At 30.3% G+C, this 26,511-nt stretch overlaps 1 protein-coding gene across 1 annotated transcript in view; it reads left to right on the forward strand.

The window, feature by feature from the left end:
- LOC108693790 (NADH dehydrogenase [ubiquinone] 1 alpha subcomplex subunit 10, mitochondrial) overlaps positions 1-26,415 on the forward strand; it is a 33,841-nt gene extending 7,426 nt beyond the window's left edge. The window contains exons 2-4 of the mRNA XM_018202928.1: positions 15,124-15,765; positions 15,883-16,272; positions 25,122-26,415. Of these exons, the coding sequence (XP_018058417.1) occupies positions 15,124-15,765; positions 15,883-16,272; positions 25,122-25,289 (1,200 nt within the window). The 3' untranslated portion in view covers positions 25,290-26,415. The remainder of the gene's footprint in view (positions 1-15,123; positions 15,766-15,882; positions 16,273-25,121) is intronic.
- The last annotated feature ends 96 nt before the right edge of the window (positions 26,416-26,511 follow it).

Below are 26,511 nucleotides of genomic sequence, written 5' to 3' on the forward strand. Positions count from 1 at the left end.
TAAAAACTTTATCATATTCATTTTCATATTCATTTTCGTCATTGAACGCAATATTAGTCTATATTTTCTATGGCTTGCTAGGAAGATTCTTCAGTTGTGCTGATGAACTCTGAAATCACAGATATTGTTTTATAGATTGTTATGTATGAACTGTAACAAATTTAGATATTTTTGCGTTTATAAATTCCTGTATTAGGTAGCAGTTTTTGTTATTATCTCACCGCTGTCACCAGAAACATTACGAATTTTTATGTTAAGAATGCTAATAATCACAGATTGAATATTTTTGCGTTTATGATTTACATTTCGTGCTCGCGGGATGTCGCTTATTTATCTTACGACCCACTTAGTATAAAATTTTTGCGTCACATTATGCATCGCGTCGCTGTCGAGCGCGAAGTGGAGAGAGAGGAAAAGAGAGAGAGAGAGAGAGAGAGAGAGAGAGAGAGAGAGAGAGAGAGAGAGAGAGAGAGAATTCTTTCCAACGCGTGAATATAGAATTGAAAGAGTGGCCCCCCCCCCACCAGCGATAAATGAATTCTAATACATACCAATATTAGGTGCTAATTAGGTACTAATTAAGTCTGAAATTAGGTGCTCGAACCGTTTGACAGAAAAAAAAAATTATTGCAGGGGGAGCTAGGTTAATATTAAATTAGCCCCCAATAAAAAAAAATAATTATTGCGTAAACAAACAAAACAAATATACCAGAATTAGATGCTCCAAGAAACGACTAAATTAATTCGAAAATATGTATTATATACAGAATTATATACAGAAATTAGGCGTCAGTCGAACAGTCGGTCCACAAGAGAGAAGTTGCCTTAAAAAATTAGGTGCTCAGACAAATTTGATGTTAAAATGTTTTTTAATATTGTATTATTTAAAGATATTTGGTCACCAAATTTGTCTGAGCACCTAATTTTTTAAGGCAACTTCTCTTTTGTAGTTAACCACGCCTAATTTGACGACTAGATATCCTTAAATAATATCATCGACGCGGTTAGTTGAATAATTGTAAAGAATAACATTAAAGAAGCAGAATTAGAAATTAATTGTAGAAGAAACAAATAGTAGTGAAAGGAAGAATTGAGCAGCGATCCTATGAGTGCGGTCAATTCCGAGAGAAGGGACTAAGTAGCTCCTACGAGCGAGGTTAGTCTAGGAAAAAGGGAAGAGCTGAGCAGCTTCTACAAGCGCAATTAGATCGGAGAGAAGTTTGAAAGAAATCGATACATGCGTATTTTTTTCTTTTCTTGTGAAATTGCGATATATTAAGAGATATTCTGCCAGCGTTTCGATCTGATCTATCGAGCAGAATGATGCGATCAAAAATGACAACGGGCTCAATTTTCGCCGCGTTTATAGGTGTTGGTGGCGCTCGCGAGAGGAAGGGGAAGCTCAAATTTCACGGAATTGATAATACGTGCCGAATTTGGAAAATGATTTTTCATATGAAAATATTAGTCGGACTGAAATTCGGCACGGTTGCCATGAATTCAATTTAGAACTGAAGGATCAAATTAGATTCGCGTTAATTGATTGAATTTTAAAGTAATTGAATTAAATTTTGGGCCTTTCTCCGTTGTCCGTGTTGCTCCTTCTCTGACTCTCGATTGGTCGCTCGCTAATGCGATAAATTTGCGTTTACTTATCTGTTTCAGGCTCAATTAAGGCGGTCACGATCAAAAGATAGTAAATCAAAAAAATTTATTAAACATAACACAAGACTTCGAAATTCAATATTCTCGGCCAGAGTGGCTGAAATCCCACTAAGGATTCGTAGTGACGAGCGACATGGGCCGTGATTGATACGCGATAGCTTATTCTTATTCTGAGAGATTAGGCGTTGTGATGTTTCGATTAGATTAATTTTTCTTAAATCTCGTGCAAGATAATAATGACAATCCCAATATATGGGAACGATTCCTTAACTCCGCATGGAATTTTCCTGCCTGAAATTTCGTCGCATCGACATGCAACATATATGTTACGCGGTATCGGCATGACAGAATTATATCACGCCGAATAAGTTTCTCGCTATGAATATCCGCAATTAATTAATAAAAATACTTATATAGACGATGTGAGATTAAATAACGAAAAATAATTCAGTGAAACGGAAAGACAAAAAAAGGAAGTAAAATTATATTTCTACGGAGGGCAGGATGTAACACGATATTTATTTATTAATAGATATCTATAAAATACAATACAAATATCGATCAAGATATTAAATTAATTGCAATGTAAAATAATGAGTACATGTAACTGAAAAAAAAGAGTGTCTGCTGCAGCAAATTAGATAGTAAAATATGGCATAGCACTTTTAATTGGTTGCAGCAACTTCCTTTTTTTCAGTTACATGAGCTGAGTTGAAATGGGCTTTTATATATGATTTTGCAAATAATTGAATACCATATATACAAATGAACGTTTTGACCTTAGATTAGATCATCTTCGATCTAATCAAAGGTTAAAACATTTGTATGTATGTAATGTATGTATACGATGATATTAAATTATAAAAACATTTTAATTCGGCTCATACGTTAATTATTTTATATTCTTAATTTTTAATCATATCAGCACATTAATTGTCTCTATTGTTTTTAATATTATCGAATTAAAAAATGTTTCTTCTAATCATTTCACGAAATAAATAAATCGTAAAAATTATCATAAGTATACATACAAGAAAGATACTAGGAATAATTCCAGATAATTTAATAGTATATTCTGTGAATTATATCTTTTTTCATAATTGTTTCAAAGTGTCTAATTACATTATGTTTTTTAAAATGTGATTCATAAACATAAAATGTTTCTATCCAATTCGTTTTTTTCTTAAAAATTTTAATATTGCATTCATTCATGATTGCCATAAATTCAGATCTTTGTAATTGATATATTATAATATTTATTTTAATAACATTTCCTTGATAGTAAAAGTCCAATGCTTTTTAGATAATTATTTCGCAAAAGTTTGATGAAAATATTTATATATATTCTATTATATATATTCTAATTTATATTTATTATTTCTATACTTACTGTCGGCATTGTAAACAATGTTTTTTTGATATATCTTGATATATCTTGTAAAATCGCAATCTTTAATACAACATTGACGAGACATAATTTGAAATCATTAAAATATAAAACGATTTTAATACAAGAGATCCATCATACAAGAGATCCTGTTACGAAGAAACAGAGTCTCTACTGGTATTATTTGAAATTGACAGCATATTAACCTCGCGACGGTTTATAGCGCGAATGGCGAAAATTCGGACTTCTTCTTCATGATATAAATAAAAACATTAATTTGATACAAAGAGTAATTCTCAAGAATGTCAAATAAGACATACTTAAAAAACAATTCGGAACTAATGAGAGTTTTTGCACGATAAAATTAGTGCGAAAACAATTATTAAATTTCTAATTTACAAACATTTAATCACTGTAACGTGAATAATAATAATTATAGATGTTTCGGCTTTATTTCCAGTCTTCAGTGTGTAGAGTTTAAAAAATAGTTGCTATTTCTACCATATATGGCCAAACGGAAGAGTGATGATTCCATTTCATTCTCATTGCATTAACACGTGATTGATAGTCCAGCGATAAAGAACGAACTGAACAAACTGAAATTCTGTATCAAATACAAAAAAAAAGTGTTGTTAATAATATATGAAGGAAGAGAAAATAAAGCACACATTTGTCTAAAGCACACATTTGTCTCTTTTTCATATTGTCTAGTCAGACAGACGTGAAACATTTTTTTACGGAGATCAATATTCGAATAAGTCACAGAATACATGTACATAGATATGTTAGATTAAAAATGGCCTAAAAATAACTTAGGCACTATAATATGAGTATTCGCATCCGCCATTTTTAATTCTTTTTTCACTCTCTTGTTTCTTCCCTCAATTCCTTGCTCTCTTTCCACTCCGCTAAACTAAGAAGATAGAAGAGAGAAGGTTGAAAAGAGAACAAAGAGTGAGGAAAGGATTAAAAATGGCGGATGCAAATATCTATATTATATAGTACTCTAAAATAACAAGGTCACTTTAAAGAAAAATCGCAATATAGGAAAATCAAAACACGCGCATCAATTAAACTTAATGTAAATTGTCAAGAATCGAGATATATGTTTTATATATAATAAGAATTCCATATCAAATTGAAGGTTTAGTCTATTTTTTTGTAATTGGATATGTAATATTTCAGAAATATATCATTTGTAAAGGAAACGTTCGTCAAGAATTTTCGTATCATTCCAATCAAAATCATAGTTATGATCCAATCTATATAGTATTCTATTATGAGCAGTTTATGATATTTCTCCAGATACCAGATTGAGATCATGATGTAAGGATACCAGATGTTACGCATAATGGCGATACTGGAAACAATCAATCAAATTTTTCTCATATTCACACTGCGCAACTACGGGAATGGAACACCTGATATTCTTACATCATGATTGTGATGTTCCGAGATTTTCGTTTTTAAAGTCCTCCCTATTTGCCCGACATAGGAGACATTGCAATTTTTGTAATGCATTAGGTATATAAATTAATTCGTACCATTTTTTTCCCAAACTTTATTTTTTAATTACATGAATATATTGATTAATCATTGGAAATATTCTCCGTTAACATGACCTTACACAATCTATCGGGCAATTGTCGGATTTTATCACGATAAAAATTTTGAAGTGATGAAGTCGACGAAATTTCAAATCTTCAATTGATTCAAAGTGTGTATCCGATAAGGAGTGTTGCATCGATCGAAACAAGTGATAATCTGAAGGCACTGTGTTTGGCTAATACATCGCATGATGGAGAATTTCACAGCTCAAGCTGAAAATAATTTCTTTCGTAATTTCTGTTGTGTGCGGTTTAGCATTATCATAAAGTAAGATGATCTTATAAGATGATCTTATAACTGCCTTGTCCAATAAATGGCCATTTTTTCTCAGTTGCATCGCTTAAATGGATTAATTGTTGTTAGTAAATCTCTTTAATTGTCTGATCTTGTTCGAGGAGCTCATAATAGAGAAAACACCTTTTTGGTCCCACTATGCAAAGAAGAATTTTCTTGCTGAAGCGTTTAGGTCAACATCAGTTTGAAAACGATTAAACCCTTTTTTGCACATTCTTTCATTCATTGCACCTTCTCCGTAAGTGGAACAAATCATTTTGACTGTCTCAAAAGCGTTTTTATTTAGATTAAACGCAAAACGCATGCAATATTGAATATGCTTTTTATCATAAGTCATGGTGATCACTACTAATTTTTAAGATTATATTGTTAAATATCTAATTACATGGCATATTTTAATCTTGAATGTCAATGCATTAAAATAATAAAGGGCATGACGATTAAATAATTTATATTTTTATGCAAAGTTGGGCGGCACGAATTAATTCATATTCACCTAATATTTTATATAAAATCTAAGTATCCAACTCAAATAATAGTAGTTTTTAGTTATTCTTCAAGAATACTCTTATTAAAATTATTATTCGATCTAGTAACGCCAAGTGTTTCTTTAACTTTTTGTGGTAACACTTGAATGGACAAATTAATGCAATTATGGATTGTTTACTTAATTTGATATAAGATTTAATTTGGCGCCAATTGTTGATATCAAATCTTTTTTACGAATAATAAAATTTTGTGGAATTTTACTTGGCGCCAATTTTTTGTTGATATTAAATCTCTTATATGAATGATACATCATTAGAGTTAAGTAAATAACAAATACTTAGGATTTTAATAGAATAATAGGAATTTAATAGAATTTAACTTGATTAGTTAAGACTGTAGCATCTGGGTTCTAATTTTTCATTTAGTACATTAGTTTTTTCAATGAATAATTTTTAACAGAGAAGTTATTATTATTTGGGTTGGAATAAAAAGACATTTAATAAGAACGTCTTTGAAGAATAACTAAAATCTACTATTATTTGAGTTGGACACTTAGGCTTTATTCAAGAAGCACATTCTTAGCGCCTTTTTTAGTTTTTTTAAAAAAGGTAAGTTTGTACTGATATCATGCATTTTATGCGATGAATGTCTTTCTATAAACAATTTATTTTATAATCTGATCTCAAATAGATTTTTATGTGTTTGGGCATTTGAAGGGGATCTTATATATATGTTTGATGTTACATTAAACATATAAACGTATTATAATATTCGCAAATTAGATTTCTAATATTAAATTAAATTAAATTAAATTATCTTACGTATTTAATGTAAATTTAAAATGTAAATTTAGGAAATAAAACTTACGAAAGTTTTATTATAGCTACACATTTAATGTAATGAAAATATAGTTTTTTTTTTTTTACACACCCATCATTCGCGTTAGCTTTTACATTTTCTCTTTCAGATTGTATAAAATTATTTAATTTGAACAAAGAAGTGGCTTCCTCATATACTTACATAATGAGAAGGTTGAGATTTAGTCAAATATTTCATCAGTAATCGGATATTTATTAAGTAAGGCTGCTATGGTGAAGAATAACAATGAACATTTGCCGGATACATGTGTATATGATTTGTCGTTGATCGAATTTCCGAATTTGTCTCAATATTGCCTATCGAAGAAACATTTAAAATTGCCACATCAGTTGTAATAGACTGATTGTGATTGTTATTTTTGCAATACATTATTTTTATTTTCTATTGTAAATTAATATTTTTAGCTTTATTAAAAACGCTTAATATTTGAAACAGAACCGCTTATAAAAATAAATCAAAATAAATTAAATGCGAGTCAATTACTATAAAAATTAAATATTTAGGGTAATCAATATATTTTTATATATAGTATATTTTTATCTCAGAACTTTGATTATACGTCGATTATGTTTGAACTTGCAATAATCTGACATACTAGTAATCCTCTCTAAATTAAATTAAAATTTGTAAAGAACTTATTGCAAAAAATATTTTTATCTATGAGAGCGCTAGTCTTTGAGGACAACTGAACTATAGCATAGTATACATAAAATTCGAATTCAATTCCCTGCCTAGGTAATATTTTTGCAACAAGTTCTACAGGTTTTTAGTTAATTTTAGGGAATTATATTAGCATCTCAGATTAATTGAGTTACAAATCCGAAAGTAATTGGTGCAATCATAGTTCTGAGATAATTGCATTTAAAATACATATTGATGTATTGCTCTAAACATCTAACTTTGACGGTAATTGGCAGTCTCATATTTATATAGTTGATATATTCAATAGATGTTGAGGATGAATATTATATCAATCTATATATCAACGAAACTTACACATTTAGTAACGCGATGTAATTGCCATTAACAAATCCATATAGCAATTCCATTATTTAATAATTACTCATTTATTGATATAATATTCATCCTCAACATTCTCATCTCAGATAACCAAGCGTGATATATCACGCTTGGTTATCAGTATATCAAGCAAATTAATGCACTGCATGAGTTTTTGTTTGTTTGCCGTCATTATATCAAGTATTTTATCATACTGAGCAACATAAATGATTATACAAGTATTTAGTTGATTTTGAAAGCAAGTCAGAAATATTAATATGATATGTTACCAACAATGTGATGGCAACATGATGATAACTAATGATTTGTTGATGGGTCATTAATATTTTTGCAATGTGACAGCAATAACAGAATGATAATGTTTCCTTTCGTATGTTGCATATTTGTCTTCAATCGTTGAAAATGTATAGTTTATATTAGTAAGTAATATGCATACACAAATTGTGTTCCTTTTTTTATTTTTATAAGCAAGATAGCAATTATTGTGAATTTTTTAAATAAATGTTTCATTTTCATACAGTCCTTGTCTCCCAATCAGGTAAATTGAGTGAGGATGTTATAATAATTATTTCATGAATTCTATATTTACTTCTATATTATCTATTCTATATTTATCATTATGTAGGGTGTCCCATTTTAATGTCTCAAATAACATTTATTTTTAATCTTAGAAAAAAATGTTTCAGACAAAAGTTGTATGGCTTTGAGAAGGAAAATGATGTCATTAGTTTGACCTTGAATAGTTGCTTGAAAGTCATGTGAAGATTATCTTCAATTTTTTTGTGCGTGCGTGCATGCGTGCGTACTTTAATCAATAATTACTGGTAATCTCCCCTCTCTTCAATGATCTTGATCTTGATATATGTCAAGGTCATGATCTGAGTAACTTTCAATAGGTTTTAGCCATCGCTCGTTAGAAAGTTATTATATTAAGAAGGAAAGTTGAAAAATGATGTCTTTTTTTTATTATATAGAACAAAAATTTCCTGCTTAAATATATTTTATGACTGTCCATAAGAAACGATTCTCACCCAACGTCTTCCCCCATCCCTGTTTAGAGGCGCACGACTTTCACGCGAAGCGACTCTTACCATACATATCCCCTGTTTAGGGGCGCATGACTTTCACGTACACACAAAACGACTCTCACTTCAGTTCCTCCCTGCTTAGGAAGGCGTACAACTTCCACGCGAAGAAACTCCACTCACCTCCTGCTTTAGGGCACACAATTTTCATAATTTGACAATTTATTATATTACACGACACATGTATATTTACTTTTATTTTTAATTTTGTTAAATCATTATTTTTATGGGCTATTATGGTTTTAGACTAAATATTGCGTTTCATTGGTTTTTCAATTTTCTAAAACTCCAAACTTTTGCGACTATGCTTTATAAGAACCAATGTACAAGAATCATTGACGACCACCAAGTGTTTATTATGCATCTACATTATCAGTTTCTTATACCAAGTAATGCTTAATGCTAAATAATGCTTTTATTCATTTTTATTGAGAAATTTTCATAATCATCTACAATGATAGATGTACATATACCAATTTTTATATTATTAGATATTTTTAGATTAGGTAACATGTTTTATATTGTGATTGTTATTCGAATGATTGTTTGATTTTTACATTATATCAAAGTTAATATTGAAAATAATCCAATTAGAATCGAAACGTTTGTTAAAATTAACTGTTTTGTTTTATGATAACTTAGCATTAAGACTTTGTTTGGCTCATAATTCTATTTTTATTATATTAATTTTTATTAATACTCTTATTGTTATTATTATAATATTATTTAAATACGAATATAAAGTGTATTATTACTAATAACAAGAATTTAACAAAAATTCATGAAATCAACCGGAAAAGAAGAATTTTAAGAATGTAAAAAAAGGTATTAAGTATATTTTGCAATATCTTTACATCAAATTTTGTAAATCTATGAAAATGATAATGAAAATAATACATAGCAAAAATGAAATCTACCGGAAAAGACATTGAAAATGTAAAAAACGCGTCAAGTATATTTTGCAGAAAAGATACCAAAGGTAATAAAACCATAAAAAAAAAATAAAATCAAAATATAATAATTTTGATATTTCGAGTATCTATTTAAAAAGTTCTATACACAGTTCTCCTAGCGATATCTTGAAGGTATTCTTATGATGTAGATGTCCTTTAGACATTCTTTAAGACAGTGTTTTATGGAATAATTTCTCACAATTAAATGTATTATATAAAGTACGAATGACATTTGAAGTGTGTTAAGTATAACACATTAAAATGAGAAATGTAATATAGATAGCGTAACGAAAGGCGCATAAACTGAAAAGGGATTTTTATATCGCTATAAGTAGAAAATTGTAGAGATAAAAAATTGAAAGCAAGATTTCCAACAGCAGTATATTTGACGCGCCCGGCGTATTGTTTATAATCGTAATTTCAAATAAAAATTGCTAAGACAATCGTTTGAACTTCGACTTGTTAATAGTATCATAGATATCAATGACATATTAAAATTAATTATTGGGAGTATAAATTAGTTCGGTCCGTTTTTTTGTGTTCAAAAATGCATTTATTTCAAAACAAAATGAATGAATAGATCAAGTATTATCTATCGCTGCCTACTACTTTTTCCCATTTCTCAGGCAATTTTCGAATTCCATCTCGAAAAAATGACTCATCTTTGGAGGCGATACAATTTTGGAGTCAATTTTCGATTTCTGCGAAAGAAGTGAACCGGACTTGCTGCATCCTTCCTTGGAACAACCAGTAATCAGAAGGAGCAATATCCGGAGAATACGGCGGGTGCGGTAAAACATCCCATTTGAGCGTTTCCAAATATTTTTTTATGACATGAGGCCGAGTGTTGTCATGAAGAAGAATAATTTTATCATGTCTTTGCTTGTATTCCAGCCGTTTTTCTCGCAATGCACAGCTCAAACGAATCCATTGTAGCCGATACCGATCGCCCGTAATGGAATCACCAGGTTTCAGCAACTCATAGTAAACAAGACTTTTGGTCCCATCAAATACAGAGCATGATCTTCGAATCATGAATGTTCGGCCGTGGTGTTGATGATGAGGTCGATGGCAACGATTGACTGGACTTAGCATAATATTTTTTCTTCTTGGGGTTGTCGTAGAATATCCACTTCTCATCTCCAGTCACAATCCGATGCAAAAAACCTTTTCTCTGTTGTCTTTGAATCAGCTGTTCGCAAATGAAAAATTGCCTTTCAACATTTCTCGGTTTCAGCTCATAAGGCACCTTGTTTTTGAATCATTTCCATGGTTCTCAATCGTACAAAAACGGCTTGTTGAGTTACCCCCAATGATTCTGCAAGCTCCTCTTGCGTTTGACTCTGATTTTCGAGTAATGCCTCTAATTCTTTGTCTTCGAATTTTTTTAACTGTCCAGAGCGAGGCTTGTCTTCGCTGAAATCTCCATCCTTGAAACGTCGAAATCATTCCCTACATGATCAATTGGAGCAGTGTCACCATAAACTTCGACAAGCATTCGATGGGCTTCAGTCGCACTTTTCTTCCAATTAAAGCAGAAAATCAAAACCTGCCGCAAATGCTGCTTGATTAACACAAAATTCGACATTTCAAACACAATAAAAATCAAGGTTTTTGTATGAAACTCAAAGCGATATAAACTGAATATTATTAGCAGATGTTTAATCTCTCTGAAACCGCCAAAATCAGCTGTCACTATGAACCATTCACAACAGCTGGAGCCATCTTTAGGGAAATGGACCAAACTAATTTGTACTCCCAATATGATTTATAAAAATTTTCAACATTTTAATAAAATTAATGATATAGCGTAATTCATTTTAATTCATTCTACTTATGAAAGGATATTAACATATAGACAATATAATTTCGAAATATGTTACAAGGATACATATAAGTCCCATTTCATGTATAACTAGCTTTTAAATCTATTTGGTAATAAAGTCTCTAATTCGCAAATGAGTCGTGCATTATTTCTAAAAAAATTTTATTAAGTAAAAATATAATATTCAGATTTCTATTTTCATCAAGTATAAGAGAATCAAGTATAATTTAATCAAAAACAATAATATTGTATTATGTCGAATAATATTATTAACTATTGCAGTAATAAATTTCAAATTTTACTGTAATAAAAAATTTAAGAGTTAAAAATTTAGTATTAAGAAGTATTAAAAATTTTTTTTTATCTCATAGAAAAATATTTATATATGCATTTGTTGAATGTGAAATATACGAATAATAATAAAACTAAAATAATAACTTAAATATATATAAAATTTCTTTAATTTATGAGAAATAGTTTATAATTATGATAAAATATTTATTGAATTATTTGAATCGAATTATGAACAAAATGGAGCTGATGTGAACCTGGCGCCCAACTTTATCAAAAATAAAAATTAATAGGATGTTTATACTTGTTTGTACCGCTCATTATTTCGTTGTACCTCAAACAGTTAAACAAAAAGTGAAAAATAAAAAATGACTAGCACGCAATGTTAAGATTTTTTAACTTCATTTATGCCATTCGAAAGAGAATCGTTCATACCCATTTGTACTTTTATTTTCGTTTGTACTTTGAAGGGTTTATCTTTTATTGTAATGTTGTCTTATTCTGGTTTGTTACTGGTAAACTTTGTAACAGCAATTCTGCTGACGCCTAACCTTTTGCAAGCTTCTATTGTCTATTTACTTATGTTTATGTTAATCTATAGTCTATTGTATCATATACTTTATGTCTATTACTCTATTAATATGTAGTCTTTTTCATATAGCTTTGCAATAAACTAAATTAAATTATAAAATTGGAAACAAGACTCTTTTATATTAATATTACATTACTTTAAATACGAAATACCACTATCTAAATGTTAAGATATTGAATTATTATTTATATATTCATATAAATAAATTAATTTCAGAAATGGTAATTGCGTGCCGATATGATTGTCAGATTTTCAACACAATCCATCTGAAATATTAATGCCCCAAAGTTCTCAAATTTAATCTTAAAAAACTGTAATAAACTTATTGTGAAAAATATTGCCTCGGCCGGGAGTCGAACCCGGATCTCTTGCATTCCGTGCGAGTGTTCTAAGCCTTTAGATTACCGAGATCTTAGCAATATTCTTCGCATATTTCCAATCTTATTGTTTATACACGCTCGCCTACAATGCGTAATTTTTTATCGGTTATTGCGAAGAATATTGCTACAGTCTCGGTGTGATCTAAAGGCTTAGGACGGCATTCAAAAGAGAATCGTTTGTATCTCTTACTTTCATTTGTATCTCAAAGGATTCGGAGATACAGCGATTTCAAAATTTCGGAAATGCGTCAAGAGGGAAAATCGGCCATTTTTAAAGATATCGAAATGAGACCAACGGTATTCGAAAGAGAATCAGATACGATTCTTTTTCGAATACCATTGATTCCATTTCGATATTTTGAAAATTGGCTAATTTCCCAATATAGCAATTGCGCAAAATTTGAAAAGCGCTGTACCATCTTGATCAAAAAATTCCCGGAATTACCATCAGGTGATGCTCTGAGTCAGTTGATTTGAGTTCTGTTTTTTTGGTTAGGTTGCCACATCTATCATTGACATTCTCACCAAATTTTATCACCAGCTTGACATTTGTAAAAGTTACGCCGTCTTGAGTACATCTACCTCTGCACGTATTTTCGTTTTTGGATTTGTGGGCAAACAATTCGTGGATTTTGCACCATGATAACGCACCGTCGCACAGTACCATCATTATCCGTGAATTTTTTATCAAGAACGAAACGAATACCATCCAACAGCTATCGAATTCACCTGATATGGCTCCCTGCGATTTTTTTCTGTTCGATCGAGTCAAAAAACCATCACGGAGAACGCGTTTTAACACCGAATGGAGGTAATGGAAAAATCGAAGACGGCTATACCGACAATAGAGTTCCAGAAATGTTTCGAGAGCTGGATCAAGCGCTGGCATAAATGCGTTGCGGCCGATGGGGAGTACTTTGAAGGGGACAATATCACTTTTGATAAAACTTGTATTTTGAATTTTCTGAATGTATTCCAGGAACTTTTTGATCAAGGTAGTACAAACGAAAATAAAAGAGGTACAAACGATTTTCTTTCGAATGGCATAAATGAATTTTAAAAAATTTTAAAGTTGCACGCTGACCATTTTTTATTTTTCACTTTTTGTTTAACTGTTTGAGGTACAAATGAAATAATGATCGGTACAAATAAATACAAACGAAATACAAACGCTTACAATATTAATTTTTATTTTTGATAAAAATTAAAAAGTAGGCACCAGATGACGGGCGCGTCCAGCTATGCTGCTGTTAGAGATATTGTTCATTTTCAATTTTTTATCTCTACAATTTTTTTACTTCTTATCGATGTAAAAATCAATTTCCGCGCCTCTCATTACACTATCTACTTTATTTTCTTATTTTAATATGTTATACTTAATACACTTCAAATGTCATTCGTTCTTTGTGTCGTATATTATAATTGAGAAATTATTCCATACAACACTGTCTTAAAGGATATAGGACGTCTATATCATAAAGATGCCTTCAAGATGCTGCTCGGAAAATTATGTTCTATGAAACTTTTTAAATAGAGATACTTGAAATATTATTTTGATTTCATTTCTTTTTTTATGATATTATCTCTGGTATCTTTTTTCTGCAAAATATACTTGACGCTTTTTTTTTACATTTTTAATGTCTTATCTGATAGAGATTTTAATTTATCCGAACTCGCGTTTTAGAGTCCGCAGCTGGATCGAAATGAATTGAAATAAATTGATATCTGAGTACACACTGAGTACACAAACTCGTTTCTGTTCATGAAATGGATAGAAAATAAAACAACGACTTGAAAATAAATTCCCTATAAATTCTTTTGATTTTACAACATTTATAATTCCTTCTTTATAAATATAACACTATTTTTATATTCATTTCGATTGAAACAGGAATTCTATTCAATACTATACTCTGATATAAATTCAGGACTTACATATTTTCGTCATAGCTTTTTTTATTAAACAAAAATGTATTTTCATGCAATTTTGAACTGTGATGTATTTACCGCTTATACAAATTATATTGAAATTTTTTTAAATTGAAGTGAATTCAAACGAAACTATTCTTATTCATAATTTTGAATTGGGATGTATTCATGTGGCTAACTTATATTTACGATACATAAGTATTTTTAGACTCAAATGGATAGAAATGTGCTATTCATTATGTTGAATTTGGATGATTCATGTTTGTATTATATTAGTTTTTGATTGAAATGAATTAAGATATGGAGGAATTATTCATTATGTTGAATTCATGTATTCATGTATTCAAATAGATTCGAAAAATCAGAAGCGCAAATTCGGAAATGTTGACATAAATTCATTTCTATCCATTTCAATTTATTCTCATTTACACTTTATAGTGACAAAAACATGTATTAATGTATTAAATGTTACTAAAAAGTAAACAAAATTGACTTTGTGTTGACTTGACATTCTTTAAGCGCTTTTATTTATAAAAGAAACTTGTACATTATGTAATGATTCCTTTAAAGTTGTGCAACTTTTGTATAAATACATATAATTTTTCGTATAACTTATAATTTATAAGCTTTTCGAGATGTGCAAGTTAGGTGCCTCATCTCCTGTATATGAATATAAATTCTGTCAGAGTGAAATATCACTGTAATCTAATCTAATTTCTGATACAGGTAACAGTTACCAGCAATATGATGCAATTGGCCTTCATTACACAAAAAGCGAAACGAATGAATCGCCGACGGCTCCCACCGTTTGATTATCTGCGTAAGAAATATGGATTTTGGTCGCAGTTGTTTGATCCGATGGTTGATCGTTGCGATGAGAATTCCAAGGTGATCGTCGTCGAGGGTCCGATCGCTGCAGGAAAATCTAAGGTGGCCGCGAAGTTGGCAGAGGAATTTGAGATGGTTTATCTACCACCGCCGACCTTCGATGAGTATTATATAAATGAGTATGGATATGATATACGTACACTGGACGACAGATTGTCTGTGGGCTCACAATCGTGTGACGTGCAGAAATTTCTGACAAATCCGTATCATATCAATGTGCCCATGTTTCAATTTCATTATTTTCAATTTAAATTTGATCAGTACATCACTGCTCTACTCCATTTGCTTTCGACTGGCCAAGGAGTGGTACTCAACCGTTCTTTCTATACTGATTATGTTTTCGCGAAAGCGATGACAAACGCTGGTTACATGCGTTCAGAGATATTAAAATTTTACAACGATATCGTAAATATCGCCAAGTTACAGATGTTGAGGCCTCATTTAATCATTTATTTGGACTTATCTGTGGATATAGTTATGGTAATTTCAGTTTATTAATATAAATGACATACGCGATTGTTTACTTTTTCTCTTTCTCTATATTCAAAGAATATTCAAAGAATATTCTGTCATCTTCTATCGTATTAATATTTGCAGGAAAAAATAAAAAAACGTGGTATACCGTACGAAATAAATTCGAAAGTTCTTACTTCAGAGTATCTCCAAGATATTGAAAATATATACAAATTGGATTATTTGAAAAATATTATATCACATTCTCATGTGCTAGTCTATGACTGGACAAACGAGGGAGATATTTCTTCCATAGTCGAGGATATTGAAATGCTTAATTTTGATTACGAGGATAAAACAGCTAAAAAAATGTCTGATTGGAGATTTGAAAACGTTCAGGAACTTCGAACTAAAAGGAAACATTATGAAAATAGATATTTCTTACATACAGATTATTGGAGAAATGAATATTCACTACCAGAATTGCATTATACAGCTGAAGAAATGAAAGAAAAGTATGAAGCAATGAAAATGGTATGTATACGTATGTATATCTATATATCGGTTATCTCAAAATTTACAAATTAAAATATTACAGTAAAAAAATTTCCAAAAATTAAGTAAACAATATTAAAAAATAAAAAGACTATAAATCAAAGCTGTTGAGTGCTAATAAATAATGTCTTATTTCTGTTATATAGGATGCCTCTTTTTCGAGCATCTGAAATATCTCGTTCTTGGTTTCTGTAAGAAAAAATGTTTCAAATAAAATAATTCAAGAAGGACGTATTTGGAAGGACGTTTTTTTCTTGAAGGAGGTGCCAAAAAGATGTGAAGATCACTTTTTTAAATGGAATTGTATTTATTAAATGGTATTGTATGATTTTTTTTTACACAATATGATTCCTCTAATTATTCTGCATATAAAAGTATTCAGAAATATAAAAAAATTAATAGTTTACGAGATACTTTATTCTGGCACATATTGACATAAAATGTTATTAAATAACTGGTAAACTAATAATTTCTTGACAATTATATATATTTATTATATATATCAATATTTTTATGAAAATAGAAAAATTAGATGAAGTAAAAAATTGAAGTAAAAAAAATACATATGTAGTTGCTTTAAAAAAATATGTATGTAAAATGTATTTTTTTAAAGTAAGCAATTATGTATTTTCTTCATACTAATTGATTTATCTTATTATATTATTTATAAAAATATTAATATTATTACAATTATAAAAAAATTAAGTCTCCAAGTTATTTAATATTTTATGTGCAAGAGTAAAATATAAAATATCTCGTAAACTATTGATTGATATCTCTACCCAAATTCTTTCATATGCAGAATTGAGTGCTAATAATTGACAGCTTAATAAATAAATAGTAAAACTGCAGAAAATCGTCGATGACCTTGACATATGTTGTTAAGGTTATGACAAGCAATCTCCAACAAATTTTAGTTGTCGCTCGTTATTTGTTAAAAAGTTTGAAAAAATAACATTTTATTTCTGCTTAGGGACGCACAACTTCCACGCAAAGAAATTCCCATCCCATCTCCCCCCCTCCCCTCTGTTTAGAGGCACACAACTTCTACGCGAAGCAATTCCCATTCTACCTTCACGCTTCGCATGGAAATTGTACGCTCCCAAACAGGTGAGAGACGCTTCGCGTGGAAATTGTGCATTCCCAAACAGGGAAGGGGTGAGGTGGGAGTCACTTCACGTGGAAAGTTATTACGTAAGCAAGGAAGAATATAAGATAGTTTAGACATTTGAATTCGGGACACCCTATATAGCAGATAAAACATTATTTTTTCAAACTTTTTTGTTAATAACTTTTTAACGAATAACGACTAAAACTTGTTGGAAGTTGATCAGGATCATGACCTTGACAACATATGTCAGAATCAAGGTCGTCGGTTTTCCCCTCTTCTGCAATTTTACCAAATAAATAATTAGAAGAATTATTGTGTAAAAAAAAATCATACAAATCCATTTTAAAAAGTGAGACCTTCATATCTTTTTGACGCTTCCATCTAAAAGAAAAATAACATGACTGAAATGTCCACTTCGAAATCTTTTTTCCTTATAAAAATCACGTGGAATATTTTAGATTCTTGTTAAGAATACTGATTAGGGATACTGATGAGCGTAAGATTTTTCACACGAAAAGAAGTCCACCTCACCTCCCTCGTTGCTTAGGGGCGTATAACTTTCCAAGCGAAGCGACTTCAATTTCATCTCCCTCTGCGGAGCCTACGACTTTTCTCACAAAACGAGTTCTATCCCATCTCCTCTCCTGTCTAGGAGAAAGGCGATTGTCTCTTAGCTGGGGAGAGAGAGAGATGGGCCTCGCTTTGCGCGGGAAGTAATGCGCTCCTAAGTAGAGGAAAAAGTGATCTAAACTTCACTTTGCATGTCGTACGCCCCTTGGCAGGTGGAGAGGTGGAGTGAACCCCGTTTCGTGTAGAAACTTTTAAGAGGGCAAAAAACATACACTATGATAAGTCCATATCCGTGTACACTTGCACATGTGTTGTGTGTCTGTTTATGCTCTCTTCATATTAATAACCGTGCTGCAAGAAATGTGTGGTCCAGAATTCATGTCACTAAGAAAGTGCGACACTACATAGGAGGGAGGAAAGTCTCCCTTCGCGTGGAAAGTCGAATGTCCTTAGACAGGAAGAATATAAAGTACTTTTTAATATTGTATATGGTAGAAACAAGATATATTTTAACTTTCTTTGTTAATAACTTTTGAACGAACAGTGACCACCATCTAAAATCTTTTGAAAATCACTCCTTAGGTAATGACTTTGACTCAGGATCATTGAAAAGATATCCCTTAATTAGGAATGAACTAAACGGTTATTTTTCATTAATGATTATAATAGTTATTGTTGCTTCAAAATAATTAGTATTTAAACAATTATTTAACGGTTATATAAAACAGTTATTTTTTATATTAGGTGTACAACTTTGCTTCCGCCGTTTTTTTCCGAAATTCGAGACTTTATTGTAAAAAACTGGTTATACATTTATGATTCAAAATATTGTCCATCGCTGGCCACTACTTTCTCCCATCTTTCGGGTAGCGTACGAATCCCGCGTCGAAAAAACTGGTCATCTTTTGAGGCTATCCACGAATCGATCCAATTTTTTTTACTTCTTCATAAGAATAGGAAGTGCTGGTCAGCCAGGCCGTGTGCCATTGATCGAAACAAGTGATAGTTAGAGGGAGCAACGTCTGGAGAATACGGTGGGTGGAATAGGACTTTCTATTCAATTTTCAACGTTTCCAAGTATGTCTTGATCACTTTCGCAACATGGGGTCGAGCATTGTCATGCTGCAAAATCACTTTATCGTGTCTCTCGTTGTATTGCGGCCGTTTGTCTTTCAATGCTCGGCATCAATTGCGTTCGATACCGATCGCCTGTGATTGTTTCAGTCGGTTTTAACAGTTCATAATACACATACGCCGAGCTGGTCCCACCAAATACAGAGCATGACCTTGGACGTCAAAATCACCGTTCTTGAAGCGTTGAAATCACTCACGACACGTTCTTTCACTAATAGCGGCCTCACTATAAGTATTTGAGAGCATTCGATGAACCTCAGTCATAGATTTCTTTATATTGAAGCAAAAAATTAAAACCTCCCGCAAATGACGAGAATTTGGCTCGTAAACTGACATTTTCAATCGAGAATAACTTTATGATGCAGACACAAATCGACTAATGTTTCTATGGGGTTATGTTGACAGATGCCCAAGTTTATTGTATGACGTCTATGATCTATTTATTTCGACCACCACTTACCGCTAAAGCCATCTATAGGAAAACGGCGGAAGCAAAGTTGTACACCTAATAATATCCTATATCCTAGTCAATAGTCATCTTTTTTGAATTATTTCTCATTATTTAAGTCATTTAATAAATCTATTTTGAAATATTTCATTATTTAAAATATTTGTGCAAACAAATAAATATATAAGTGTTAAATTTTATGCATAAAGATTGATGTCAATTTAGTGATGAGTAAGATCAATATTACATGCGTCCGTTTTTTATTGTACGATGAATTTTTCAAGCGTGTTAATTGGCTGCAAGACAAAGAGGATTCAAACCTCTTTGTATTGTACTCAATCAAGGGTGATGTTTCACTTGTGTGTTTTTGTCGACGTGTTTTTGTACGACTTTTTTAAGCCTGTTGATTGGCTATGGAATAGAGATCCGAAGATACATATTTGTACATCAAGAACGTGCAAATGAAATAGCAAGTTTGAAAAATTTGTCGCACAACACAAAACGGATGCATGTAATATTGACTTATTATAGCGATAACGCCGACAGCGCTTCTACTGATAAATAATAAGATCTTAAACAATACTATTTATTAACATTACTTTTATTTATTATAAAGTTGAAGATGAGAGTACATCCCTAAAGGGGAGTTGGGGGTTAAGAGTCGTGCGCCTCTGAAGCAGAGAGGAGAGGGGAGGGATGAGAGTCGCTTCGTGGATAATAAGAAATTGCGTAAAAATTGTGGGAAGTTGTGGAATTTATTTTAAAACAGGAAATCTCGTTTCATATAGTAAAAAGAAGAAGTTATTTCTTAACTTCTTTTGTTTATAACTTTTTAATGAGCGTCCGATGGCTAAAACTCCTCAAAGTCATTCAGGGCGATGATCTTGACAATATGTCAAGGTCAAGGTCATTGGAGGAGGGGGCTCCCCTAAAATACATAATTACCAAATTTTTTGTTTTAAATACAAAATACTTTTTAATACTATATACTTTCAATTTTTTTTTAATTATAAAATAGACACGAGCATCGCACAAAATCATTTTTTATAAAACAAATAATATTAATTTCAAATCAAAATTTATATAATTTTTAAATGACAGAAAACTAAAAGCTAATTTGCTTCGCTTATTGCTCTGTTCTCGAGCGGTTTGAGAAAAGTAACAATTATGTCCGCAACTAATATGTGTACTATCATGTTTATATATTTTATATATAATATAATGAATATATTGTACTTAGAGTATTTTATTTTGTTATACGCGTGCGAGTAAATTTTCAGAAATAATTACACGGACTATCCATTTGTAGATAAAATCTGATCCAGATAAAATAAATAAATGCAAACAAACATAAATATAGAAAAATAAAAATTGGAAAACTTGTTTCATTAAGTACAAATAATATCGACAGTATTCACATAAGAATAAATTGGCACTGAATTTTTCCACGTGCAAAAAAAAATTCAATATCAACTTCATGATGCGAAACAGGTATTCATAGTCTATTCTTACATTTAAGTTAAGTCAATCTTAATTTGCGCATGCGCACTTCATTTTGAGCAACAAAATCAGGAGAGTTGCGCTATTGTATATACTGTGACAATAATGTCTCGCGCTAAGAGCAGCGCGCTATATCGAGATTACTGTATATCTTTACACAAGCTATTAAAAATAATCAAATTTATTTGATTATTTTTAATAGAAAAGACCAGTTTTTTATCGGTTTTTTCCGAAAAATACCGGCTTTTACCACTGGCATTACCACTGACTTTATCTAAAAAAATGTGGACTTTTGCCAAGCCTGATTAGAAGAAAGTTAAAATGTTATGTACATTTAGTTGTAATTATAATTATTAGTTGTAATTGAATTTTGTAACAAAAAAATTAGAATTTAATTATTTGTATTAATTAATAAAGACCGAACTACCGATATACTGATAGACTGGAACAAAGTAACTGATTTAGAAGAATGATTGAGAATGATTTCGTATCAGTTCATGTATCGATCATGACTATGACAGTTATATCTCGTTACATCTTTTCTGTCAGCCCTAACGTTTCCGAACGGAACCAATAGATTTGTTTATGTTATTTTAAGGATTATTATCAAGGATTTTTTTTTTGGCATTACAAAATCAAATAACCTTTTTGAAATATAAAATATATTTTATTGTATTTAAAATATGTCCATTCTTGATAATATGTTATGTTTAACACGTAATGTTATATTTAATACGTACTCAAATCTGTTCTACGGCATTCTATATTGGGTAAAGTTTCTCTACGATCTCAAAGTGGGAATATAATAGTATCAATGATTGGTTTTGTCATTTTACTTCAAAGCCAATGAAAGTTTTTCACTGGTTGTGTACACGGTGCACTTTAAAACTGTTATACACAAATCGACTAAAGATGTATGTAAATATAGTAAAGATGTATATTAATAAAAATGTATATTAATAAAAATAGAAACGAATTAAACCACGAAATCCTCAATATATTTTATTTGATAAAATATTGGGTATTTTATTAATTGACGTATCTGGCTTTTACATTCAGATTGGGTTAGTGTACAACAGCTTTAATGTGCACTGAGTGCGCATCAGTTCTGCTAATAAAAAAACGCTATAAAAGTCACAATAAACAAATGCTATCTATCTTCAAAAATGAAAAGATTTGATATGAGAAGATTTTTTGAAGCGATGGCGTATCTTACATAAAAATTTGACATTTCGGATTTCGCATGATTTCTCTCGTCACGATATATCTCGGTTCGTAGGATACATAGAGATAAAATAAACATTTATTATTAATTCGGACCCAAGTTGTCGATTGAATTTATATTCAGAAGTTGATCAGTCCAGTCTTTATTGAAAAACTGATAATTTCGGACACACAATTTGCTGACAACTTGCTGACTCACGTAAAAACACAGAGCGGTCTTGCGCTGCGCGTCCACTTGGCGCAAAACACTACCATGTCTCTTGATCACATATACTACTGTGATCAAAAAGTATCTGAACTTTATTTTTTAAAAATTGCTGGAAAACTAAATCAAATTTATTTTGCTAAGTTAATACATATGTCTTTCACATTTGGTAAAAAAATCATGGCATTCAAGCCGTTTGAAAATGACAGTTGTTTATGTCAATGAAGATTTTTGTGCGCGGCGATTTTTATTGAGCAAAGAATTTGTTTGAAATTTTACGTTACGAATGAAATTTTGTTCACAAATACATTCAAAATGTTACAATTATCGCCATAAGCTTTTTGCATGCATTTGTAAATGAAATTTCGTTCATAACGCAGAATTTCAAACAAATTCTTTGCTTGTTTAGTTTTCGATAGTTTTCGATAAAAACAGAATTATGCACGTTATCTCAAGAAAGTAACCGTTACTTTTTGAAAAAAGTCGTTACCATTACTCGTTACTAATTTTAAAAAGTAACGCGTTATCGTTACCGTTACTTAAAAACTAATGATTTGCTATTTTTTCGTAATTTTTTTTGTAATGCTAAAGTAAGTTGTTAGATTTTAAAATTACATTAGCTGATAATTAATTTAATATTAAATGTGAAATCAATATTTAAACTCTCTACTAACTAGTTTGTATATAGAGCAAGTTTTTCTCTATATTAAATTTACCTACTATTATCTACTTACCTACTTTTACTAATTCTTTATTTTCTTAATCTTCAGTTAACCCACAAAGTTAGTGTAACTCCCCCCCCCTTTCATAATTTAGACGGTTTTTTCTAATTCCTTTTCACTTATTGCAAAATATCTTTTATGCTATGATATTTTAGACTTTCTAACTCAAAAATTCTTTTTTTTTTTTTTTTCAGTTTTCAAATGCGATAGAGTAAAAAAATTAGTTAAAATTGATGCACTACAATCTGAGATACAAGCAAAAGAAAACGCTGGGTTAGAAACACTCGGATGTGAGTAGATAGGGACTATTTTTTTGAGATATGAATACTGAGGGTTAATATTGTTATTTTAACATTCATTTTTATAAGAATTTAGATTAAACATTATTTTTAAATTTAATATTCCCTGGAAATAAATCGATGAAATCTTTATTAATAAACCTATTTCAGTGTAATTCATAATGAAATGAATCAATTGATAGAGATTTCAGCGACTTTCAGCGATTTCAGCGATTTATTTCCACTCCTACTATTGTGTATTACAATATTTATTGCCCGTACCAAAAATTTATTACAGTATAGGTATATATACAATATATAATGTGAATTATATATTTTCAACATTGGGGCAGTGCCTATTATTAAAACTATTAAAACACTACAGTATAAGATATTAATACAAAATATTGTTTAAAAAATTAAGAATAAATTTTAAAATAAAAAATAATAGGAAACTAAAATAACGGTAAAAGTAACGGTAAATTCGTTATTATAATGACGTTTCAAATAACGCATTATTTTCTAACTCTGGATAAAACTCGCCGCACACAAAAATCTTTACTGACATAAATAACTGTCATTTTCAAACAGCTTGAAAGAATGCTATGATTTTTTTATCAAATGTGAAGGAACTTGTTGTACATGTGTATCAACTTAGTAAAGCAAACGGATTTGACAGTTTTCTGCAATGCATTAATATGCTTTTTCATGCTTTCTCGTTTTTTCTCATGTTTTCTTCGATACACATGTAACTTCGGATGACTAGGCATGTATTCCTGTCACTGTGTGCACACAACGATATTAACGTTATTGTTGACACTTAAATGCAAATTTAATAATTTGCACTTAAGTCATGCCAGGAGATATGAGACAGCATACTAATTATTGTTTACTAATCGTTCATAGATTTCGAGCAATATTCAGTGAGACACATAAAATATAAAAAATATTTATGCTAAAATTCTATAGTATAAGCAACGTAGGAAAATCACCGATACCGACATACCTTGTTTTTAGACAATATTTCTTACAAAAGATAAAAATTTGTTAGATTTCTAACAAAAGATAAAAATAAAATAATATAATATAGGGCTATGAACTACTGAGGTTATTGCGTGAGTAAAAATACTTTTATAAACAATCTACAATTTTGTACAGACGTTTTGACTCTTATCGGATCATTTTCAATGTTCAATAATAAATTTAAAAAGTTACCGGTAACTACGCAAGATATTCAACAATTAAAATACGATGAGCGCATATTATACTCGCAGGTTGTGTAAAAAAGCGAGAGTTCTAATGCAGTCTAATACAGAATATATATACATTATAAATAAAGAAGACCTTTAGACATCTAATTAAATATACAGTCAACTACGAATGCTTTAAAGCATTTTTTGATTGATCAATTTTTTGTGTAAAGTTCTTTCTTCTGATTGGTTAAACGCTTCAAAGCATTTGTAATGAGACTTTGACTACAGCTTAAAACGAGAGAATCTCGATCATGGTTCGATTGGACCATTAATCACGGCTGAGTGTCTAGGGGCTTCTTAGTCTCAAGCACTATGAGTGGCTCATGTCCAATCAGGTGCTCATTAAAAGATTGTTATATGTAATTATTGTGATCTTGTTACAGGTACCCGGATATATGTACACTAAAGGATATAATTACAAATTGGGAGATAAAAATATTTTGTGGAAAAAGGATCCTATTTTTTATTTAACAACTCTAAGACCTACTGCACGCGATATAGATGTAGTAATTAAAGAAATGAAGAAACTCAAGATCGCGTCGTTGCAGTGAGAGCTAAAAAGTGATATATCTAGGAAAGAAATAGAGCTTGTAAATAACAATCCAATAAAAAAATTGCGTCAAATAGGGCTAGCAGTTCTTAATGAATTCACGATTGCTAAATCCACATCCGCCAGCGAAAGATGCTCATTACGTCAGATTTTTTAGATAAATTAAGTAATATGAGTAAAAAACAACGTTTTTTTATTATATTTACCATTTTTTTGTGTCCAAACGAAATTTTATTTTTCAATTTTATTAGCATCACTCTAAAGAGCGAATCTTCATTTTTAAAACGAATTTTTATTTTTTACTGTGCGATTTTTTTTTTCATCGAATTATGAACGTTTTCATTAAATTATTTAAGCATTAAAAATCTAGCTTCGAACGTTATAAGGCTTGAATATTCTTACTTAGTATTTATTTTTCAATTTCATTAACGCCACTTTAAAGAGCGAATCTTCACCTTTAAAAAAAATTTTGATTTTTTACTATGTGATTTTTTTTTCATTGAGTTATGAACGTTTTCTGAAATGTAAAATGATGGCTCCAAATCAGCGAATTAAATCTGGAAAGTAGACAAATTTGTATCAAAAAAATACCTTAAACTTTCCTTAGAAGTCGCTGATACAGAAAAACTTAAAATACAGAAATTTAAAATGGCAGATCCATTATGGAGAATCAAAATGCGAAAAATAACATTCGATTTGCCATATTAGATCCGCCATTTTGAATTTTTGTATTTAAAATTTTTCAGATTCGATGATCTCTAGAAAGCCTAAGATACTTTTTTTTATTTAAGCATTAAAGATCTAGCTTCGATCGTTATAGATTTGAATATTTTTATTTAATATTTATTTAATTACATTACACGGTCTTAATAAAATCACTTATTATTGAAAAATAAAATTTCATTGATCCACAAAAAAATATGGCGAAAATATAGTGGTTTTTGGCTTATATTACTCGATTTATCTCAAAAATCTAATGCGATGGACATCTTTCGCTGACCGATTTGGATTCAGCGACCTTGAATCTATTAAGAAATGTAGTTATGGTCGCCATAGAAAAAAAAGGTCAAATTTTATCGAACAGTGTAATAATTAAAGTAAAAATAAATTTTACTTCCATCCTTGGGAAATGTGCATTTTTTGTTTTTACTGAATTTTTTCTTTCATGTTATATTTTGTAATATTAAGCAATTTTATTATATTTTATAATAATAAAATATAAT

Source organism: Atta colombica, unplaced genomic scaffold (genome assembly GCF_001594045.1).
Source record: "Atta colombica isolate Treedump-2 unplaced genomic scaffold, Acol1.0 scaffold99, whole genome shotgun sequence".
Lineage (NCBI taxonomy): Eukaryota > Metazoa > Arthropoda > Insecta > Hymenoptera > Formicidae > Atta > Atta colombica.